Source organism: Microcaecilia unicolor, chromosome 3, assembly GCF_901765095.1.
Source record: "Microcaecilia unicolor chromosome 3, aMicUni1.1, whole genome shotgun sequence".
NCBI classification, from domain to species: Eukaryota; Metazoa; Chordata; class Amphibia; order Gymnophiona; family Siphonopidae; genus Microcaecilia; species Microcaecilia unicolor.
This window is the reverse complement of record NC_044033.1, coordinates 298,685,151-298,707,924: the sequence shown is the minus strand read 5'-3', so window position 1 is coordinate 298,707,924 and position 22,774 is coordinate 298,685,151. Positions and strand designations below refer to the sequence as shown.

At 43.6% G+C, this 22,774-nt stretch overlaps 1 protein-coding gene across 1 annotated transcript in view; it reads left to right on the top strand.

Moving 5' to 3' along the window:
- The window catches only part of FAIM2 (Fas apoptotic inhibitory molecule 2), a 147,091-nt gene that overhangs the window by 100,279 nt on the left and 24,038 nt on the right, over nucleotides 1–22,774 (top strand). Inside the window, exon 11 of the mRNA XM_030195455.1 lies at nucleotides 1,332–1,385. Within this exon, the coding sequence (XP_030051315.1) occupies nucleotides 1,332–1,385 (54 nt within the window). The remainder of the gene's footprint in view (nucleotides 1–1,331; nucleotides 1,386–22,774) is intronic.

The following is a 22,774-nucleotide window of genomic DNA, read 5'->3' as shown; positions in this document are numbered from 1 at the left end:
CCATGTGGTAAGAGAACTCTTACCGCATGGCCATGCAACGGGGAGCCCTTACCATCACCCATTGAGGTGGCGATAAGGGCTCCTACGCTAACCTGGTGGTAACTGGGCAATGCATGGCAATGCCCGATTACCACCAGGTTACCACCACGCAAGCCATTTCCGGGGGTTTTCGTTTTCCCCTAGAAATGGTGCACGCTCATGGTGGGACTACAGCCGGCGGCTGCGTTGAGCCAGCAGCAGTCCCTAAAGAGCAAGCGGTAAGCCCGCGTTGGGCTTACCGCTGCTCTGTAAAAGGGCCCCATAGCCACTTAAGTTAATATTCAGCACTTAAGCAGCCATGGGTTAGCTCATAATGATAGGACAGACTTTTATGTGGTCCTATTTATGCTCTAAGCCCCTTAAGGGCTGAATATCAGTTAAGCATCCAAGTGCTGATTCCGCCCCCGGAATGTCCCGAACATAGTCGGCTTTGTGTTCGGTGCTAACCGTGATATTCAGCAACATGTAGCTGGTTAAGTTGCTGAATATTAGCAGCTAACCTCAACCAAGCAATTGGTCAGCGGTCGGCTAAGTGGCTTTGTATATCGGGCCCATATGGCTCAATTCATGGTTCAAGATTCAAGCTTATATTTATTTGATTGTCCGCTTAGGGCCAGACCATCAAAGCAGATTACACACAATAATAACAAATAAAAATTCAATAAAGGGCACTAAAAGATAGGCACCAAAAATTTGGGGGCCAAGCTAATATTCTGTAACATCACACTTTCATGCAAATCTGTTATAGAATACTAGCGTGAGTTCACAGTAATGCACCTAACTTACACCATACACATGGCTGGTGTAAATGGTGGTGCCTCATGTGACAGTTGCACATAAAATCAGGTAATCTATAAAATGAGCATAAGGTTAGTCAGAATGCCCCTGACGCGCTCATTCTCTTTCCACATGAGTTGCGCGAGAGAGAAGTTAGAAGCTCAGTTTACAGAATAGGGGCATGTCAGTTTCACGCACAACTGCTAATTAGTGCCAATTAGGGCTTTTAACACCAATTATTGGTATTTATCTCCAATTAAGTGCCAATTTAGCACCAATTCGCTAATTATGATATATTTCTTTAACTGGACATGCAATTGCTCACCTAATTGTAGGAGCCATTTTTAGAAGTTGGGGAATATTGTGCATGCTGCACTGTGGTTTCTCAGCATCATTTCTACTATGTTGTGGCTCTATTGCCATCCCTCAGTATATGGGGGTCCTAGCTACCCCTAGAGTAAGGTCTTGCTCAATCTTTCTCTCACTGATTTCCCTTGTCTTTCTGTTTGATTTAGGTACCTTGGCTGCAAGCAATTTATGCTGTGCTCGGAGCGATTGTATTCACTATGGTAAGTTCCTTTCTACCACAAAGATTAACAATGTGCAAGTGACCGTGGAGACCTGTGTAAGTGACTGGTGTCTACAGCATTAGCCAAAATAGATTGTTTTATCTTGGTCACTACATGGCACAAACAGTCTGTGTGTGCAATTAACAAAAGATTTCTGAAACTAAAAAGCTTCTATCTGAAGTCTTCATTATTTGGCCTGTTATTAGAACCTGCACAAAGTGAGACTTAAGGACATTCATTTCCTTACCCTAAAGGAGTGATTGTCACCATTTTGGCAGCGGGGAGCCACACTGGTAAAAAGACTTAAAATGTGAGAGAGCCAGAGCCAGTGCAGGATAAAGCAGATGGTTCCCAGAGCCCTGGATGATAAAGGAGAGGGGTTCCTCTCTAATGATGTATCCAGGGCCGCCGAGAGACACTGCCAGACCCTGGGCAGAACCAGACCATCACGCCCCCGCCTCCCACACACACACTTTCGCTGCCGCCCCTGCCCGCTGCACAAGCCAGCATGTTTGAAAATATAAGTGGGATCAAATAAAAATGCTGCCGAGCAATAAAGAACCACAACGTGGATTCAGCAGCTCATAGGTGTGTTTGCTTTATCGTGGGATGACTGCTGCGCAGGGAAGGCGAAAGAGAGACTAACATAATTGGCTTCAACTTTTTGACGTCATCCTGTCTCCTGTTTTCATCCAACGTCCTTGGTTTGTCCTCTCGTCTCCTGCTCGAGTTGGGAGCCGGATGATTGCATTAACGCAATATCGAGTCCTGGGCGGCACACAGGAGCAGGAGAGGACAGACCCAGAAGATGCAGGCAGGCAAGAAGAAGCTTCCCATGCCAGGGAATTTTGCAAGCGGCCCTGGATGTAGCCAGTCCAGTTGCTGAGGGGCTCTCTCTGTCTCCCAGCCCACTTTACCTCCCCAAATCCACATTACTCCCAAAACTCTCTTCTCCTAATACACATTCTCACTCATCCCTGATCCAATCAGTCTCAGTCTCAACTCCCACCAGCCTCTCCTCCCAGTTGGCTGCCATCATCCTTTCCCCAGTGCCTCCAAGCTAGGTCTCCTCCCAGTTTAATGTCCCTGATCTTTCCAAGAGTCTTTCTGCAGGCAATGTCTCTGGGACAACTGCTCTGTTTTCTTCCAACACCATGTGGCTCTCAGTAAGCTTGATCTACATGGTGTCCAAAACTTTTTACTATTCGCAATCTTGCAAGAATTGTGTGAAAGTTTGTACACTGTATAACTTAAACTGATTGAGAGTTGCATAATCCTGAAGGAAAACAGAGCATTTGTCTGGAGCCAGTGCCAGCAGCAAGACTCTTCACAAAGTGGGGGGGGAGGGGGGAGAATGTATTGAGAAGAGAGTTAGGGAGCTACACCTAGGGTCAGCAGGAACCACCAGAAATCCCCAGGCTTTGCAGTGAAGAACAGTGCACCAGAGTACTGTTTCTCCATGGGCAAGCAGGATATAATCAGCCACATCTGATTTATCCTGCTATCCACGGAGAATCTACATTATTTATTATTTATTTTACAGTGCTTATATCCCACAATTTCCCACCTCTGGCAGGCTCAATGTGGCTTACAACATTTGAATAACAAATAGACAGGGTACAATAAATGGAAAGGGGTAAGCAGGGCAGAGAGGTAAGGATAAAGAAATGGGTCAGTCCATAATAGCAGCGTCCTGAGGTTAGTGAGGCTGGACAGGATCTTTGGGGTACGTTTGCTCAAATAAGCAGGTCTTAAGTGACTTCCTAAAAGTCAGATGATCCTGGACCGTTTTCACTGATTTTGGTAGGGCATTCCACAATTGAGTACCAACGTAGGCAAAGGTGGAAGCATACATGGTTTTATACTTCAGCCTAGAACACACATTAAACTTAAGCATCTTCACTTTGTCAACCAGGTCCTCAGGGACCCATCCAGCCAGTCTGGCTATCCACAAGGGATACTTACTTAGAACATAAGACCATAAGAATAGCCATACTGGGTCAGACCAATGGTCCATCTAGACCAGTATCCTTCTTTGTTTATTTTGTACAGCGCTGCGTAACCCTAGTAGCGCTCTAGAAAAGTTAAGTAGTAGTAGTAGTAACCAAGGAAACACAGGAGAGGGAAACCAAAGTACACTCACACAGGAGGAGATAACAAAAGCAAAAGGAGCCTTCAAGATTGGGGGTGTCAACTCAAATTTTATTGGACAGACCTGACACCATCCGTGTTTCGGCAAAACTGCCTGTGTCAGGGGTCTTGAAACAGTGTACAGTGTCCACAAAATGCATAAAATTGCAAAGAGACTGCTGAAATAGTAGCAACATTCCATACTGCCAGTCCCAGGGCAAGCAGTGGTTTTGAAATGTCTGCAGACTATGGACTTTTCCTCCAGGAATTTGTCCAAACCTTTTAAAAATTCTAGATGTGTTAACTGCTGTTACCACATCCTATGACAATGAGTTCTAGATCTTAAGTATTCTTTGAGTGAAAAAGTATTTCCTCCTATTTCTTTTAAAAGTATTTCCATGTAATTTCATTGCATGTCCCTAAGGATTTTCTACTTTTCAGCCTGAACTTACTCATGTGATACTCATGTACATTGTGTTTGATTATCGGATTTTTGTGCAGTTCAGAGTCTGTGGGCACATATACACAGTGCTAAATGATAGCCTAATTCCACATGTAAGCAGCATGAACACCAAGCACGTGCATCTTTGAAATTAAAAGGTGCACAGATGGTTTTCTATCATGCCTCCAAAACACCCTCCCCAGCACACCTTTTTTCTATGCAGTGAAAATCAGATACAGTTATGAGGCAGTTTTCAAACTGCCTGAATTGTTGCAAGGTTTGGGGGTACTTTTTCTCTGTTTTCAAAACATAGTAACATAGTAGTTGACGGCAGAAAAAGACCTGCACGGTCCAGCCAGTCTGCCCAACAAGACAAACTCATATGTGCTACTTTTTGTGTATACCCTACTTTGATTTGTACCTGTCCTCTTCAGGGCACAGACCGTATAAGTCTGCCCAGCACTATCCCCGCCTCCCAACCACCAGCCCCGCCTCCCACCACCGGCTCTGGCACAGACCGTATAAGTGTGCCCGGCACTATCCTCGCCTCCCAATCATGTTCAAAAATACAAAAAAAATGGCAATAAACTGGAGGCATGTGTCAACACAGTAAACCTACAGAATATCGCTTATTCCTGAGAATCGCACCTAACATTGGGTGTGGCAATTTCCACCAACTGAAACGTGGTGCAAATATACACACCTACATTAGGCTCATATCCCCCCTCATTCTATAATAATGCATGTAGATGTTAGGAATGTCCTCGTTCCACCCACTACCATCTCATTTCCATGCCCCCTTTTTCAACTTGTGTTTAAAATGTATACACAAGGATCTTGTGCCTAAATTTAAGAACATAATAGCCATACTGGGTCAGACCAGTGGTCCATCTAGCCCAGTATCCTGCTTCCAATGGTGGCCAATCCAGGTCACAAGTACTTGGCAGAAACCCAGTTAGTAGCAACGTTCCATGCTACCTATACCAGGGCATGCAGTGGCTTCCCCCATGTTTATCTCAATAACAGAATATAGACTAACACAGATATGCTAACTGCTGTTACCACATCCTCCGAGTTCCAGAGCTAACTATTCTTTGAGTGAAAAAATATTTCCTCCTATTTGTTTTAAAGTATTGCTATGTAATTTAATTGACTGTCCCCTGATCTTTGTACTTTTTGAAAGAGTGAAAAATTGATTCACTTCTACCCGTTCTGCACCACTCAGGATTTTAAAGACCTCAATCATATCCCCCCTCAGCCGTCTCTTTTCCAAGTTGAAGAGCCCTAACCTCTTTAGTCTTTCCTCATATGGGAGGAGTTCCATCCCTTTTATCATTTTGGTCGCTCTTCTTTAAACCTTTTCTAATTCTGCTATATCTTTTTTGAGATACGACAACTAGAACTGAACGTAGTACTCAAGATGAGGTCGCACCATGGAGCGATACAGAGGCATTATAATATTCTGTGTCTTATTTTGCATCCCTTTCCTAATAATTCCTAGCATCCTGTTTGCATTTTTGGCCGCCGTCGCACACTGGGCAGAAGATTTCAGCATATTGTCTACAATGACCAACTAGATTTTTTCTTGAGTACTGACTCCTAAGGTGAACCCTAGCAGGTAACTATGATTTGGATTATTCTTCCCAATGTGCATCACTTTGCATTTGTCCACATTAAATTTCATCTGCCATTTGGATGCCCAGTCTTGCAGTTTCCTAAGGTCTGCCTGCAATTTTTAACAATCTGCATCAGTTCTGACAACTTTGAATAGTTTTGTGTCATCTGCAAATGTGAGCACTTCACTCGTCGTTTTGTTTTCCAGATCATTTATAATATGTTAAATAGCACTGGTCCCAGTACAGAACCTTGCAACACTCCACTGTTCACCCTTTACCATTAAGAAAAATGGCCATTTAACTCTACCCTCTGTTTTCTGTCAAATAATCAGTTCCAAATCCACAGAAGGACATTGCCTCCTATCCCATGACTATTTAATTTTCTCAGGAGTCTCTCATGAGGAACTTGTCAAAAGCATTCTGAAAATCTAGATACACTACATCAACTGGCTCACCTTTATCCACATGTTTATTTATGCCTTCAATGAAATGAAGCAAATTGATGAGGCAAGACCTCTCTTAGCTGAACCTATGCTGACTCTGTCCCATTAAACAATGTTTGTCTATGTGTTCCGCAATTTTTTTTATAATAGTTTCCACTATTTTGCCTGGCACTGAAGTCAGGCTTACCATTCTGTAATTTCCCGGATCACCCCTGGAACCCTTTTTAGATATCTGTGTTAAATTGGCCACCCTCCTATCTGCAGGTACTACAACAGATCAGCAATTTCAAGTTTGAGTTCTTTCAGTAACCTGAGGTGTATACCATCCAGTCTAGGTGATTTATCACTCTTTCACTTGTCAGTTTGGCTCAGTACATCTTCCAGGTTCATAGAGATTTTGTTCAGTTCCTCTGCATCATCACCCTTGAAAACCATTTCCGGTACAACTAGATCTCTTATATCTTCTTTTGTAAAGACCAAATCAAAGAATTCATTCATCTCTCCGCTATGGTCTTGTCCTCCCTGAGTGCCCCTTTTGCTCCTTCATGATCTGACAGTCCCACTGATTCCCTCACAGGCTTTCTGCTTCTAATGTACCTAAAAAAAAAAAGGGTTACTATGAGTTTTTGTCTCCACAGCAAGATTTTATTCATATTATCTTTTAGCCTTCTTTAGCTTGACACGGCTTATGTTTCTTCTTATTTTCTTCATTCAGATCCTTTTTTCAATCTTTGAAGGATGCTCTTTTGGCTCTAATAGCCTCATTCACGTCACCTTTTAACCATGCTGGCTGTTGTTTGCTCTTCTTTCCACCTTTGTTAATACATGGAATACATCTGGTCTGGGCTTCCATAATGGTATTTTTAAAACCATGTCCAAGCCTGATTTAAAGTCCTAACCTTTGTGGGTGACCCTTTCAGCTTCTTTTTAACCATTTCCTCATTTTGTCATAGTCACCTTTTCGAAAACTGAATGCTGCTACAGTAGATTTCTTTAGTGACTTCACTCATAGGCGCCCGGTATAAGAGGCTTGGAGAGGCTAAGCCTCCCCTGCTGTGCTCTGAGGGGTTTAAATTGTTGATTTACCTCCATCCTCACAGCAGGAGCTGCAGTGAAAGCCCTCTAGCCTTGTGTAACCAGTTGTAGAAATTGGTTTATGGTTTGTTTATCTTACTGCTGGGAGAGCAAGGGGGGATGGCTGGAGGTGTCCTGGGTTGCCAGGAAGATATTTAACGAGGATGACTTCCTTACCTGAACTGAGGACAGATAGCAGCAGAATCGGATACTGAGCTAGCATGATCAGAAAAAGTCACCAGACAACAAAGGTAGAAAAGATCATTTTATTTTCATTATAGTATTTGGAATATGTCCATTTTGAGAATCAGTTGCTCAACATTAAAAGTTTATATTTATTTACTTATTTATGGCATTTTATCCCACATTAAACATGAATTAGGGTGTTTTGTGGCTCTACATGAGAATTGTGATGATATGATCCCTTGTTTCATATTGTTGACGGTCTGCATTTTCTGTATGGGTGGTATATTGCTGTATTAGGTTCTGCCCAGTGTAATATTTATGGTACAGTAAGGTTCTGAGCGTGTTTTTGCACAAAGTTGTGCATAGTGTTTTGCAGTTGAGCGATTGTGCTTAGAATATGCTTTGAGCAACCACTTTATTCTTTGACATATGATACATATTGTAACCAGGCGCCTCTCTTGTGCAGCCAAGGATAGAACAATCTCCTCCAGCCACAGGCTCCCGATACAATGAAGAAATAGATGTCCACCAAGTAACTTCAATCTTAAGGACTTTATTCCATGCAGGTTTCTAGTACACAGTTCCCACAGCAGCATTTTCTACCTTCTATCCTCTTTACCTTCAGGAGAGTTCAATATTTTAGGAACTCCTTCTACCCCAGGGTTTTCCCTTGCATCAGCTTCACAGTGAATTCAATACTTTTGGGACTTCCTCTCACCCAAGGAATCTCAGCCTGCAAATACTTTAGGGACCTCCCTGCCCAAAGGTTTTCAGCCTGCAACTGCTTCTCTCCTTCTGCTTCTCTCTCCTGAACTGAACTCCCTCTCTGGGACTCCTTCCCACCTGCCTGATCAATCCTTGGCTTCAGCTACCACAACCAATCATTCTCCTTTCATTAGCTTCCTCACACCCATACCAGCTGAGTTGAGCATTAAACTAATGAGACCAATGATGAGCTCCTGCACACAGGGTTTCCTAACTCTCTTTCCGCCTAGTGGCAGCCACTCTACACACCCTGCCAGCTTACACCCATGTCTTCCCCGATTGCAGCTAGGAGTCCAGTCCGGGTTCTTCATCTCACCCTCTGGCTCCTTGCCTGCAATGCCTTCTGGGACTTGTATTTCAGACTGAAACTGCCTTAACCCAACTATCCTGGAGGTGACTTTATCACAATATCTAATATCTAAATTTAATAAAAGATATTAATTGTGACTTTTGTTTGTATTATTTATTTTTTCTGTGTGTTATCAGACAATTATGGATTTAAGCTCCACCCCTGGCCCCACCCCTAACCCCGCCCCCTTTGCCCCCCCAAACAGTTGGGCCACCGACCGCCTATGACTTCACTCCAGATATCTCTTGCTGAGATCCTCAACGGGTCACCATCTTAGGTAAGCTCCTTCCCCAGGGCATTTTTGAGGATGAGAAGCTTTGTGAATGGACTCAGTTGGCTTCCTCTAAGCTGTTTTCTGTGGGTCCTATGTCACTGGAACTACAGGTGTGCCTATTCCCTTACCCCAGGTTATTACCACCTGTCCAGCTTCTATTACTTTAGGGGCTGATATTCAAAATCATTTAACCAGGTATGAGACTCTTAGGGGTCCTTTTACTAAGGTGCGCTGAAAATGGCCTGTAGTAGTGTAGACGCATGTTTTGGGTGCGCTCAGAAACATTTTTCAGCGCAGTTGTAAAAAATGCCTTTTTCAAATTTTTCCTGAAAATGGACATGTGGCAAACTGAAAATTGCCATGTGTCTATTTTAGGTCTGAGACCTTACCGCCAGCCATTGACCTAGCGGTAAGGTCTCATGTAGTAACCGTGCAGTAATGGTCTACATGTGAAAATGCCGATTACCACCCATGCACCAGGAAATAAAAATATTTTCCGGTGTGTGTAGCGGACGCATGTCAAAAATGAAATTATCACAAGGGCCATGCGGTAGCTGGGCGGTAACTCAAAATTGGCACACGTAGGCGCCTACGCGGCTTAGTAAAAGGGCCCTTAACTGATTAAATGGTGCTCAACTACCTGTCTGTGGATTTTTCAGCAGCACATACCCGGATAGTACCACTGAATATCCCCTCTAACTGAAAATAGAAACTAGCTAGTTTGTAGGCAGTCCAGAGGTGGAATGGGCACCAACTGATATTCAGCTCAATCAGTTAAATTAACCAGCCAAATAGGACAGTATAAAGAGCAGCCTTATCTTTAGCTGGTTTAACTTAACCAGTTAAGGGCTGAATATTGTCTGCACATACCAGGATATTTAATGCCGGTGATCAAACATGGCCCGGCATTAAATATCTGGGCTTTAAGCCAGCAGTGGAGAAATAACTGCTGACCTCTGCCAACTGAATAATTACCCCCTAGATACTATCTGGGGTGCTATTGTTAGTCTGGGGAAAGGATTGGTGCCTCAGGTTAACCTTCTAGTCCAAAATCCTCAGAAGATAAGAGATAAAAGCTGAGAAAAACGCTTTAGATATTCATCAAGTGGTAGCTCGTGTGGATAAGTCTACACATCATGAACACCTGGGCAGATGCATTCCGATTGAAACTGAACGCAGAAAAAACTCAATGCCTCATACTTACCTCCCAATACAACACGAATAAATTTACCGCTATTAACACACCTAAACTAAATCTGCCAATCTCAGAAACTTTAAAAATTCTCGGTGTCACTATTGACCGCCACCTAACACTTGAGACTCACGCGAACAACACAACCAAAAAGATGTTCTACTCCATGTGGAAATTGAAAAGAATAAGACCATTCTTTCCAAGATCTGTCTTCCGCAGCCTAGTGCAATCACTCGTACTCAGTCATCTGGACTACTGCAACTCACTATACGCGGGCTGCAAAGAGCAAATACTGAGGAAACTTCAAACAGCCCAGAATACAGCAGCCAGACTCATCTTCGGAAAACCAAAATACGAAAGTGCAAAACCCTTACGTGAGAAACTACACTGGCTCCCACTCAAGGAATGTATCACCTTTAAAGTATGCACCTTAGTTCACAAAATCATTCACGGTGAAGCCCCTGCATACATGTCTGATTTAATAGACCTGCCACCCAGAAACGCTAAAAGATCATCCCGAACTTTCCTCAATCTCCACTTCCCTAAGTGCAAAGGCATAAAATACAAAGTACTGCATGCTTCACCTTCTCTTATATGAGCACGCAATTCTGGAATACATTACCACGCAACCTGAGAACAATCTACGAACTAACCGACTTCCGCAAACTATTGAAAACTCATCTCTTTGAGAAAATTTATTGCAAGGATTAAAACACATGAAGTCCATACACACTAATAGAAATGCATCAATACACTGTCTTCTGAATTCTCTCCCCCCGTATTTTCACCACACTTAAAACTCTACCCACAGATAAAATTGTATACCCTAATGTTCTCTTGCTATTGTTTTTCGCCCTATCATTTCCCCATTGTTACATTCCATTGTTCTATTCCCAAATGATGTTTTGACTTTGACTTTGTCTTCCCATAACTCTTCACAATGTAACTCATAATCGTACTTTAACAAATTGTATTTCCATCATTCACAATGTATTGTAAGCCACACTGAGCCCACAAATAGGTGGGAAAATGTGGGATAAAAATGCAAAAAATAAATAAATAAAAGGAACCGGACAAAGTTGTAGTGATACAAATGACTTTTCTCAAGGATAATATTAATTTAGTCAAAGTAGAGGCACTGAAGGATGTATCAAAGAATTGCATCCTGCAATTTTTAAACTTTCCTCATTCATCTACTGTATGACCATGAGATATTTTCAAAATATATTTACCTGAAATACTATTTGTTCTACCTGAATCTACTGTCTATTCTCTGCTGCCCTCTAAAAAGATTGACTCTTTCAGGAATGCTGAGGTTCCTATGGAAATGGATGTGTTAGAACATTCAAATTCAGAGGCTGCAACCTCTGCTGCAGTGGTGGTGACTTTAGCATTAAATTCAGATAGAAGTTGGCTTCTTTGCACAGCGATGTGCTCAGCAATTTTAGAAGTAATGGTATTTAATTTAATATTCTATTTTGCTGGGCTAGATTGCTTATATACATTGAAGGCACTGTTTACAAAGGCACACTAGCATTTGTTACTGCATGCTAAAAATTAGTGTGCGTTAACTGTGTAGGCACCCACAATATTCCTATGCGTGCATACACAGCGCGCGCTAACAAACGCTAGTGCACCTTTGTAACCAGGCCCTGAGTCTATATTATGTATGAATTGTTTTTTATGGAGGACGTTAGATTTGACAAAGCCAACCTGTGTTTAATTTAGTGCTTTTATATTGTTGTGATGTTTACTGTGGTTAGCTTAAGTTGGTTGAGGATTTTCGTTATTTAGTAAGTGATTAATTATCTATTAAAGTGGTTGTTTATTCTAGTTCAGTCAATTTGTTTTATTTTGTTTTTAAAACACTTAACGATGGGGAATTGTTTTGTATTTTTAAAATTGTATGCCTTTCTTATTCCTAGGAATACTGCATATGAGGGATACAGGGAAGTCTTATGATTCTTTAATGACTCTTTATAGTTCTGGAAATAATTTAGACTGTGCACTTTATATGCCAAGTAGAATTGAAGTGCTTATTAGACAAAGGCATAGAAAATTTTATAAGAAGGATCCTAAGACCTCTGTGGGTAATCATGTTAATAACAATTTGATAATTGTGAAGCCTTTGTATAATTTTTCTGTCTCATCTGTACCATTCCTTATTTTTCATGTGAATGCTAGATCTGTGGTTAATAAATTTGATATCATTCAGAATTAGATAGAACAGGGACAACCAGGTTTGGTGATTATTACTGAGACGTGGTGGAACTGCCATGCCTGCTCATTTTCGAAAGAGAAGGGTGGCCAAAAAGCGACATAGGCGTCCCTGTGAAAGAAGGTCGGCCAAATCCAATAATCAAAACCAGGCCGTAAGGGCGTCCTCAACACGAGGATGTCCATCTATGGTCGCCCCCACAGGGGGCGTGTTATGGGCGGTGTTATGTGATGTGCGCCCCCAGCGTATAACGGCTTGCGAAATGGTTTCGCATGGGTCGGAACATGGGCATTTTTAATTAGACCTGAAATAAAAGTGACCAGAGTAAGGGGGAAGTCATCTTTAGACCCATTAGCGATTTTGTGGAGTTGGAGAGTGGCGAGATTGTTGTTGGGAGAGAAAGCTGAGAGTTTGTTGAGTACCTGCTACCTTTGTCTGTGTGCTGTGGTCAGAACATTTTCACCCTCACCTGCCTCATTTGTGTTTTACCTTTTCACCTTTCCCTACCTACCCCTTCTAGCCCCCAAACCCAGACACCACTTCTCCTTCCTCTGTCTCCCCCATCCCTCTCCATTCACTGTCCCCAAGTTCATATTTCATTCCCCTACCTGTTTGTAGTCTCTGTTTGTCTCTTTGTCCTGTGTACTGCTGCACCGTGTTTGTGAAGACTGCTTGGAGAGTGATTGGCTAGAGGGTGTGGCAGGAGTGCTTGCAGTGTGGCTCTGCTGTGTATGACTGCATTGTTTGTCGGTGGTGGGAGAGTGAGGGCCAGATGCATCAACCAAACGTTAAAAAATCTAAAACATTAGTCCTTAACGAACTTTAAAAAACGAAGAATGCACCAAAAAAACAAGTCGCACATGTTTGGTGCGGTACTGTAAAGTAGAATGCATCAAACTGGTGTAATCCCCGTCGGTAATCGGCCCCTAAAGCATGCGCAGAGCAGCCAAGCGTTATGCTGGCTGCTCTGCGCATGCCACAAACGTCAAAACAACCAAAAAAAGAAAACCAAAACACAAACACGTTGCATGGATCGGGAGGGGGCAAAGGTGCTGGTCAGGAGCATCCTTCATGGACGGCCTTGCCCCCCCCCCCCCGCCCAAGTTCGTCGCTGCTCCCTGCTTCCCCAAAACTTAAGGCTGCCCCGGCCCCCCTCCCTTCCTCTCTTTCCCAGCTCCGCCCCCGCCGCCCCCCCTGAGGTCGTCGCCGCCGCTCCCCCCCTCCACCGGGCCCCCCTCCTCCTTACCGGGCCCGCGCAGCGCCTCTCACTTCTGTGTGAAGGCGCTGCACGGGCAGAAAGAACAGCTGATGCCTCTTCGCCCAGTCTTCGCATCTCTCCTTTCCTCCTGGGCCTGCCCCGTCTGACGTAGGTGGATTTTAGTTGATATGGTGAATGGATTTTTTTTTTTTGCCTTTGAATTATTTCTCTCTTTTTCGGCACACTGGTTCATCAACTTTTCTGTCCAAGCATATAGCTTGGTTGTACTTTAAATAGCTATAAATAATTTTTTTTAACCTGCAGAACCCAAGTGGCAGTAAAAGGGGCCCTAGCAGTGCGAGTTTTTGTCATGCGCAGAGTCCCTTTTTACCACAGTGGGTAAAAAGGTAGAAAAAAGAAAATGGCCATGTGGCCATTTTGGGGGTAGCACTTACTGCCACCCATTAAGGTACATAAGTACATAAGTAGTGCCATACTGGGAAAGACCAAAGGTCCATCTAGCCCAGCATCCTGTCACCGACAGTGGCCAATCCAGGTCAAGGGCACCTGGCACGCTCCCCAAACGTAAAAACATTCCAGACAAGTTATACCTAAAAATGAGGAATTTTTCCAGTCCATTTAATAGCGGTCTATGGACTTGTCCTTTAGGAATCTATCTAACCCCTTTTTAAACTCCGTCAAGCTAACCGCCCGTACCACGTTCTCCGGCAATGAATTCCAGAGTCTAATTACACGTTGGGTGAAGAAAAATTTTCTCCGATTCGTTTTAAATTTACCACACTGTAGCTTCAACTCATGCCCTCTAGTCCTAGTATTTTTGGATAGCGTGAACAGTCGCTTCACATCCACCCGATCCATTCCACTCATTATTTTATACACTTCTATCATATCTCCCCTCAGCCGTCTCTTCTCCAAGCTGAAAAGCCCTAGCCTTCTCAGCCTCTCTTCATAGGAAAGTCGTCCCATCCCCACTATCATTTTCGTCGCCCTTCGCTGTACCTTTTCCAATTCTACTATATCTTTTTTGAGATACGGAGACCAGTACTGAACACAATACTCCAGGTGCGGTCGCACCATGGAGCGATACAACGGCATTATAACATCCGCACACCTGGACTCCATACCCTTCTTAATAACACCCAACATTCTATTCACTTTCCTAGCCGCAGCAGCACACTGAGCAGAAGGTTTCAGCGTATCATCGACGACGACACCCAGATCCCTTTCTTGATCCGTAACTCCTAACGCGGAACCTTGCAAGACGTAGCTATAATTCGGGTTCCTCTTACCCACATGCATCACTTTGCACTTGTCAACATTGAACTTCATCTGCCACTTGCACGCCCATTCTCCCAGTCTCGCAAGGTCCTCCTGTAATCGTTCACATTCCTCCTGCGACTTGACGACCCTGAATAATTTTGTGTCATCGGCGAATTTAATTACCTCACTAGTTATTCCCATCTCTAGGTCATTTATAAATACATTAAAAAGCAACGGGCCCAGCACAGACCCCTGCGGGACCCCACTAACTACCCTCCTCCACTGAGAATACTGGCCACGCAATCCTACTCTCTGCTTCCTATCTTTCAACCAGTTCTTAATCCATAATAATACCCTACCTCCGATTCCATGACTCTGCAATTTCTTCAGGAGTCTTTCGTGCGGCACTTTGTCAAACGCCTTCTGAAAATCCAGATATACAATATCAACCGGCTCCCCATTGTCCACATGTTTGCTTACCCCCTGCATTAGGCCAGCAGTAACTGGGTAACCCCCTGCTGTGATACTTTTTGAAAAATTCAAGTGCTGGGAGTGGAACTACCACTGGCAGCTTCAGTGGGCATGTGGTAGTTCCAGATATCCGCACGGTAACCCTTTAGTAAAAGGGTCCCTAAGCCATAGAGCCTGTCCTCACCTTCTGTTTCCCTTTCAGAGAAATAATATAAGATGCCATTATTTAGAAACCGTCTTGAAGGAAAGGTCTTGATGTTCCAGTTCAGATAAACTGGAAGTTGAAGGCTTTCAGGGGTGAGAGAGGGGGCAATGGTAGTCTTTTTGGTCACAGAAAAGAATGTGTCCCTGTTAAGAGAGTTCACAACGTTATTATTACACATAATTATAATTGGTTAGATTAGATCTTACTGGATAGAAGAGGAAGCAGGGAAATGTTTATTTTCTTTTAATAGCCATCAGAGTATGTTAAGTATAAAGAGCGTGCATGCAGAACAGTTTACATAAGGTATGTTTCTTTTCTAGAAATTTAATACATGGTTGCACTTCCTAATTACAGCTTAATAATAATAATTAGGATTTTATACCCGCCTTTCTAAATGATGCTTAAGGCAACTTACAGCATTATTTGAATTTCAAGTACAAGAAGTCCCTGTTCCAAACTGTATGCATTGTACGTGGCTACCTGAGGCAATGTGACATAAAAAGGGCGATTTTAGAACAGACCACCTAACTTGTGTGGTAGGTATGTGCATTACTTCCACCAATTTTCTTTTTTCAACTTTGTGTTTTATTGAGTATTCACAAAAATTTATAAGCAGAACAAATACTTGTCCAGAAAATGGGGCAATATTATATAGAAAAATCAATATAGAAAGTATTTCAAAAAGAAATTAACAACCTCTCTTTAGTCCCAATTAATGAGATCCATCAGAATTATCCATAGAGAGATACAGTTGAGGAAATAATACCCAAAACAAAAACCTCAGAAGGTAAATAATATTTATGCCTGAATTACTAATCTATACAGGGGGTTCTCTAGCCATTTGTGAGGGAAACGTATTGTCAAGAAATGATTTTAGATGTAGAGGATCATATAAAATATATCGCACATTTTGAAGTTTAACGAAACATTTAACTGGAATGCATAACAAAAATTCATCAACATTTTGAACAGTTCGTGGGTGGAAAGCCAGAAAAGATTTATGTCTCTGTGGGGCTTTCTGCCCAAATGAGGAAAACACCATACTTTTTGACCAAAACACAATATTGCTCTATTCTTGAAAAACAGTTTAAGAACTAAGGGCCTCTTTTACTAAGCTGCGCTAGCAATTCCCAGTACGGCAAATGAGAGGAAGCCCATTCAATTCCTATGGACTTCCTCTCATTTGCCATAAGTACATAAGTATTGCCATACTAGGAAAGACCAAAGGTCCATCAAGCCCAGAATCCTGTTTCCAACAGTGGCCAATCCAGATCACAAATACCTGGCAAGATCCCAAAAAGTACAAAACATTTTATACTGCTTATCCCAGAAATAGTGGATTTTCCCCAAGTCCATTGAATAACGATCTATGGACTTTTCCTTTAGGAAGCCGTCCAAACCTTTTGTAAACTCCGCTAAGTTAACCGCCTTTACCACATTCTCTGGCAATGAATTCCAGAGCTTAATTACACGTTGAGTGAAGAAAACTTTTCTCCGATTCGTTTTAAATTTACTACATTGTAGCTTCATTGCATGCCCCCTAGTCCTAGTATTTTTGGAAAGCGTGAATAGACACTTCACATCTATCCGTTCAACTCCACTCATTATTTTATAGACCTCTATCATATCTCCCCTCAGCCGCCTTTTCTCCAAGCTGAAGAGCCCTAGCCACTTTAGCCTTTCCTCATAGGGAAGTCATCCCATCCCCTTTATCATTTTCGTTGCCCTTCTCTGCACCTTTTCTAATTCCACTATAACTTTTTTGAGATGCGGTGAGCAGAATTGAACACAATATTCGAGGTGTGGTCACACCATGGTGCGATACAAAGGCATTATAACATCCTCATTTTTGTTTTCCATTCCTTTCCTAATAATACCAAACATTCTATTTGCTTTCTTAGCTGCAGCAGCACACTGAGCAGAAGGTTTCAATGTATCATCAACGACGACACCTAGATCCCTTTCTTGGTCAGTGACTCCTAACATGGAACCTTGCATGACGTAGCTATAATTCGGGTTCCTCTTACCCACATGCATCACTTTGCACTTGCTCACATTAAACGTCATCTGCCATTTAGACGCCCAGTCTCCCAGTCTCGTAAGGTCCTCTTGTAATTTTTCACAATCCTCCCGCGATTTAACGACTTTGAATAACTTTGTGTCATCAGCAAATTTAATTACCTCACTAGTTACTCCCATCTCTAGGTCATTTATAAATATGTTAAAAAGCAGCGGTCCCAGCACAGACCCCTGGGGAACCCTACTAACTACCCTTCTCCATTGAGAATACTGACCATTTAACCTTACTCTCTGTTTTCTATCTTTTAACCAGTTTTTAGTCCACAATAGAAGACTACCTCCTATCCCACAACTCTCCAATTTCCTCTGGAGTCTTTCATGAGGTACTTTGTCAAATGCCTTCTGAAAATCCAGATACACAATATCAACCGGCTCCCCTTTATCCACATGTTTGTTCACCCGTTCAAAGAAATATAGTAGATTTGTGAGGCAAGATTTCCCTTCACTAAATCCATGTTGACTTTGTCTCATTAATCCATGCTTTTGAATATGCTCTGTAATTTTGTTCTTAATAATAGTCTCTACCATTTTGCCCGGCACCGACGTCAGACTCACCAGTCTATAATTTCCTGGATCTCCCCTGGAACCTTTTTTAAAAATCTGCATTACATTGGCTACCCTCCAATCTTCCGGTACCGTGCTCAATTTTAAGGATAAATTACATATTACTAACAATAGCTCCGCAAGCTCATTTTTCAGTTGTTTATTTATTTGTTACATTTGTACCCCACATTTTCCCACCTATTTGCAGGCTCTGGGATGAATACCATCCGGTCCAAGAGATTTGCTACTCTTCAGTTTGTAGAACTGCCCCATTACATTCTCCAGGTTTACAGAGAATTCATTAAGTTTCTCCGACTCGTCAGCTTCGAATACCATTTCCAGCACCGGTATCCCACCCAAATCTTCCTCGGTGAAGACTGAAGCAAAGAATTCATTTAATCTCTCCGCTATGGCTTTGTCTTCCCTGATCGCCCCTTTTACTCCTCAGTCATCTAGCGGCCCAACAACGCAATCTTTTTTTCGAAGTCCCTGTTAGCCTTCCTTATGAGCGCTTTGCATTTGACTTGACATTCCTTGTGCTGTTTCTTATTATTTTCAGTTGGTTCCTTCTTCCATTTTCTGAAGGATTTTCTTTTAGCTCTAATAGCTTCCTTCACCTCACTTTTTAACCATTCTGGCTGTCGTTTGGTCTTCCATCCTCCTTTTTTAATACGAGGAATATATTTGGCCTGGGCTTCCAGGATGGTGTTTTTGAACAGCATCCACGCCTGATGTAAATTTTTGACCCTTGCAGCCGCTCCTCTAAGTTTTTTTTTCACCGTTCTTCTCATTTTATCATAATCTCCTTTTTTAAAGTTAAATGCTAACGTATTTGATTTCCTATGTATACTTACTTCAAAGCTAACTTCAAAGCTAATATCATATTATGATCACTGTTGTCAAGCGGCCCCAGCACCATTACCTCCTGCACAGTGGCGTACCAAGGGGGGGGGGGCGGTGGTGGCGGTCTGCCCCGGGTGCACGCCGCTGGGGGGGGGGTGCCGCGCGTCGGTCAGCGTTGTTCGTTTCCATGCTCCCTCTGCCCCGGAACAGGAAGTAACCTGTTCCGGGGCAGAGGGAGCATGGAAACGAACAACGCTGACCGGCGCGCGGCACCCCCCCCCCCCCAGCGGCGTGCACCCGGGGGTGATCTTTCGCTGGGGTGGGGGGTGTCCTTTCACCAGGGGGGTCACACTGCACTGGAGAGGGGCGCTGCACCCGCGGGGTGGGGCACATCGGCGGTCCACCCCGGGTGTCAGCCCCTCTAGGAACGCCACTGCTCCCGCACCAGATCATGCGCTCCATTAAGGACTAGGTGTAGAATTTTTCCTTCTCTCATCTGCTCCTGTACCAGCTGCTCCATAAAGCAGTCCTTGATTTGATCAAGGAATTTTACCTCCCTAGCATGCCCCGATGTTACATTTACCCAGTCAATACCGGGGTAATTGAAATCACCCATTATTATTGAGTTGCCCAGTTTGTTTGCATCCCTAATTTCCTTTAAAATTTCTGCATCCATCTGTTCATCCTGGCCAGGCGGACGTTAGTAGACTCCTATCACTATCCTTTTCCCCGTTACACATGGAATTTCAATCCACTGTGATTCCAAGAAGTGTTTTGTTTCCTGCAGAATTTTCAATCTATTTGATTCAAGGCTCTCCTTAATATACAATGCTATCCCTCCACCAATTCGAACCACCCTATCACTACGATATAATTTGTACCCCGCTATGACAGTGTCCCACTGGTTATCCTCCTTTCACCAGGTCTCAGAGATGCCTATTATATCTAATTTTTCATTTAGTGCAATATATTCTAACTCTCCCATCTTATTTCTTAGGCTCCTGGCATTCACATATAGACATTTCAAACTATGTTTGTTGTTCCTATTTACATGATGCTTAGTATTTGACAGTATTAATTTGCAATCTTTTGTCTGATTTTTATTTTTATTTAAGGACACCTGCCAGCTTATAATCGAATGAGAAAAACGCCCAAGTTCCGACCTAAATCGGGAGATGGGCGTTTATCTCACAAAAACGAATAACGCGGTATAATCAAAAGCCGAATTTGGGACGCTTTCAACTGCACTCCGTCGCGGATGCGGACAAAGTTGACGGGGGCGTGTCGAAGGCGTGTCGAAGGCGGAACTGGGGCGTGGTTATCGGGCGAACAGAGATGGGCGCCCTTTCGCCGATAATGGAAGAAAAATATGCGATTTTAGCGAGAATTTAGGGCACTTTTCCTGGACCCTGTTTTTCCACGAATAAGGCCCCAAAAAGTGCCCTAAATGACCAGATGACCACTGGAGGGAATCGGGGATGACCTCCCCTGACTTCCCCAGTGGTCACAAACCCCCTCCCAGCACAAAATATGACGTTTCACAACTTTTTCTTTTCACCCTCAAATGTCATACCCACCTCCCTGGCAGCAGTATGCAGGTTACTGGAGCACTTATTAGGGGTGCAGTGGACTTCAGGCAGGTGGACCCAGGCCCATCCCCCCCCTACCTGTTACAATTGTGCTGCTTAATGCGTTAGTCGTCCAACCCCCCCAACCCACTGTACCCACATGTAGGTGCCCCCCCTTCACCCCTTAGGGCTATAGTAATGGTGTAGACTTATGGGCAGTGGGTTTTGAGGGGGATTTGGGAGGCTCAACACACAAGGGAAGGGTGCTATGCACCTGGGAGCTCTTTTACCTTTTTTGTTTTGTTTTGTAAAAGTGCCCCCTAGGGTGCCCGGTTGGTGTTCTGGCATGTGAGGGGGACTAGTGCACTACGAATCATGGCCCCTCCCACGAACAAATGCCTTGGATGTATTCGTTTTTGAGCTGGGCGCTTTCATTTTCCATTATCACTGAATAACAAAAACGCCCAGCTCACAAAGTAGCGAATAACATATGGGCGTCTATTTTTTTCGAAAATACGGTTGGCTCCGCCCCTTCACGGACCCGTTCTCGGAGATAAACGCCCATGGAGATAGGCGTTATCGTTCGATTATGCCCCTCCTGATCTACTACGGTCTCTTTTGCAACCTCACTATCAGGCAGTGGCGTAGCCAGGCAGCCAGTTTTGGATGGGCCTGAGCCCTCCACCCCTATGTCCAACATTTCTCCCTCCCTCCTCATGAACCATTTTTCCCTCCTCTCCTCCCCTATATTCAACATTTCTCCCTTTCTCACCACTTATCCCCTCTCCATGCAGCATGTCTCCCTCCCTGAAGAACTTCTGCTTCAGCGTCTTCCACTGCTCGGTCCCTGCAGCATTCTTTTTTTCGCCCATCGCCTGCAGCGCTGCGATTCACACAGGCTGCTCTGCTCCCCCTTGCCGCGTCCATCCGGCCCTCTCTGATGCACTTCCTGTTTATGTAGGGCCAGATGGATGCGGCAGGGGGGAGTGGAGCTGCCTGTGTGAATCGCAGCGCTGCAGGCGATGGGCGAAAAAAAGAATGCTGCAGGGACCGAAGCAGCGGCGGGGAGGAGAAGAATTTCAGGCAGGCAACGCTCCCAGATGGCTGGACCCGCAGGAGAAAAGGCAGTGAGGGATGTTGTTGGCAGAGGCGTAGCCAGGTTCTGATCTCAGGGAGAGCAGACTTTTATAAAATAGGCACCTGTTGATGTCAGCTAGACAGCAGTGTCTGTGTTGTTTGCTCAGGTGCTATGGCAGGCAATGATTAATACAGGCTTTCTATGTGCCTGCAAGGAAACAGTAAATTACATCAGGAGGCAGGACGCAGGTCTGTGGACTGGCCAGAGCAGGCAACCTGTCTTCTTAACTACAAAGTAAAAATATTCAGGAATAGCACACACATTCCTTCCACTGCTAGACACCTTGTTTAAATCAGATGGGCTTTTGTTTGTGTGGTGACTGGCAAGGGGGTACTCCAGGACTGCCGTAGAACACAAAACTTACCACACCATAACAGCCCTAACCCACCTATCAGAAGACAGTGCTATATATATTACACTGGGCTCTAAACCACCAATAAACCTACTATTGGGAAACTGGAACAAGCTACAGTATTACACAGACACTACATGCTAGCAGAATCCTTCACTTCAGTCACACATGCAGAACATGGACAGACCCTCATCTATATAAACATAAGATTAGCCATACTGGGTCAGACCCAGTATCCTGTTCCAACAGTGGCCAACCCAGGTCACAAGCACCTGGCAGAAACCTAAATTGTGACAACATTCCATTTTACCAATCTAATGCAAAATAGGGAGCCACAAAAAAACAAAACAAAATTGAAATAGAGACCCCCCCCCCCCCCGCACACACACACACACACACACACTCTCTGTCCAAGGAAGCCAGACTCTATAAACAGTGCAATACTGGTAGAAAAGAGACAGAAATGCATTTTCTCCTGTACATTTTACAAGCAGGTACATCTCAGTCCTTACAAAGTATTAAATAACATTTTCTACCTTTGTTGTCTGGGAACTTGGCTGGTCCCAGTCTTTTTTTCCATGTTCCATGAGTCAGCCTTACAAATTCTTTTCCAGGTTGGCCTTTCCATTTCTTCTCTCGCCTCTTGTCTTCTTCCTTTCCTTCTCTACATCTGTTTGGCACTGATCCTGCATTTTACGTCCCCACTATCAAATATCTGTGTATAGAGCTGCCACGTGATCCAGTTCCAAAAGAGAGACTTTTCAACCAGTCCTAGTGTGAACTCACATCCCAAATTCATATGGGATTTGCAATCCCTGATTCTACCCATCAAAATCTGTACTGCAGTACATCCAAAATGACTGAAGAAAATGCACTCGGACTCCTCTACTGTTGTTTGAACAATTTATTTTCTCATTTGCTTTGGTCCCGCTGTCTCATTCTGTTTTTCTCTGGTTTTTCTGCCTTTACAGGGTCTTTTTCCCATCTGATTTCTTCTGTCTCCAACTGCACCAACCTTCTTT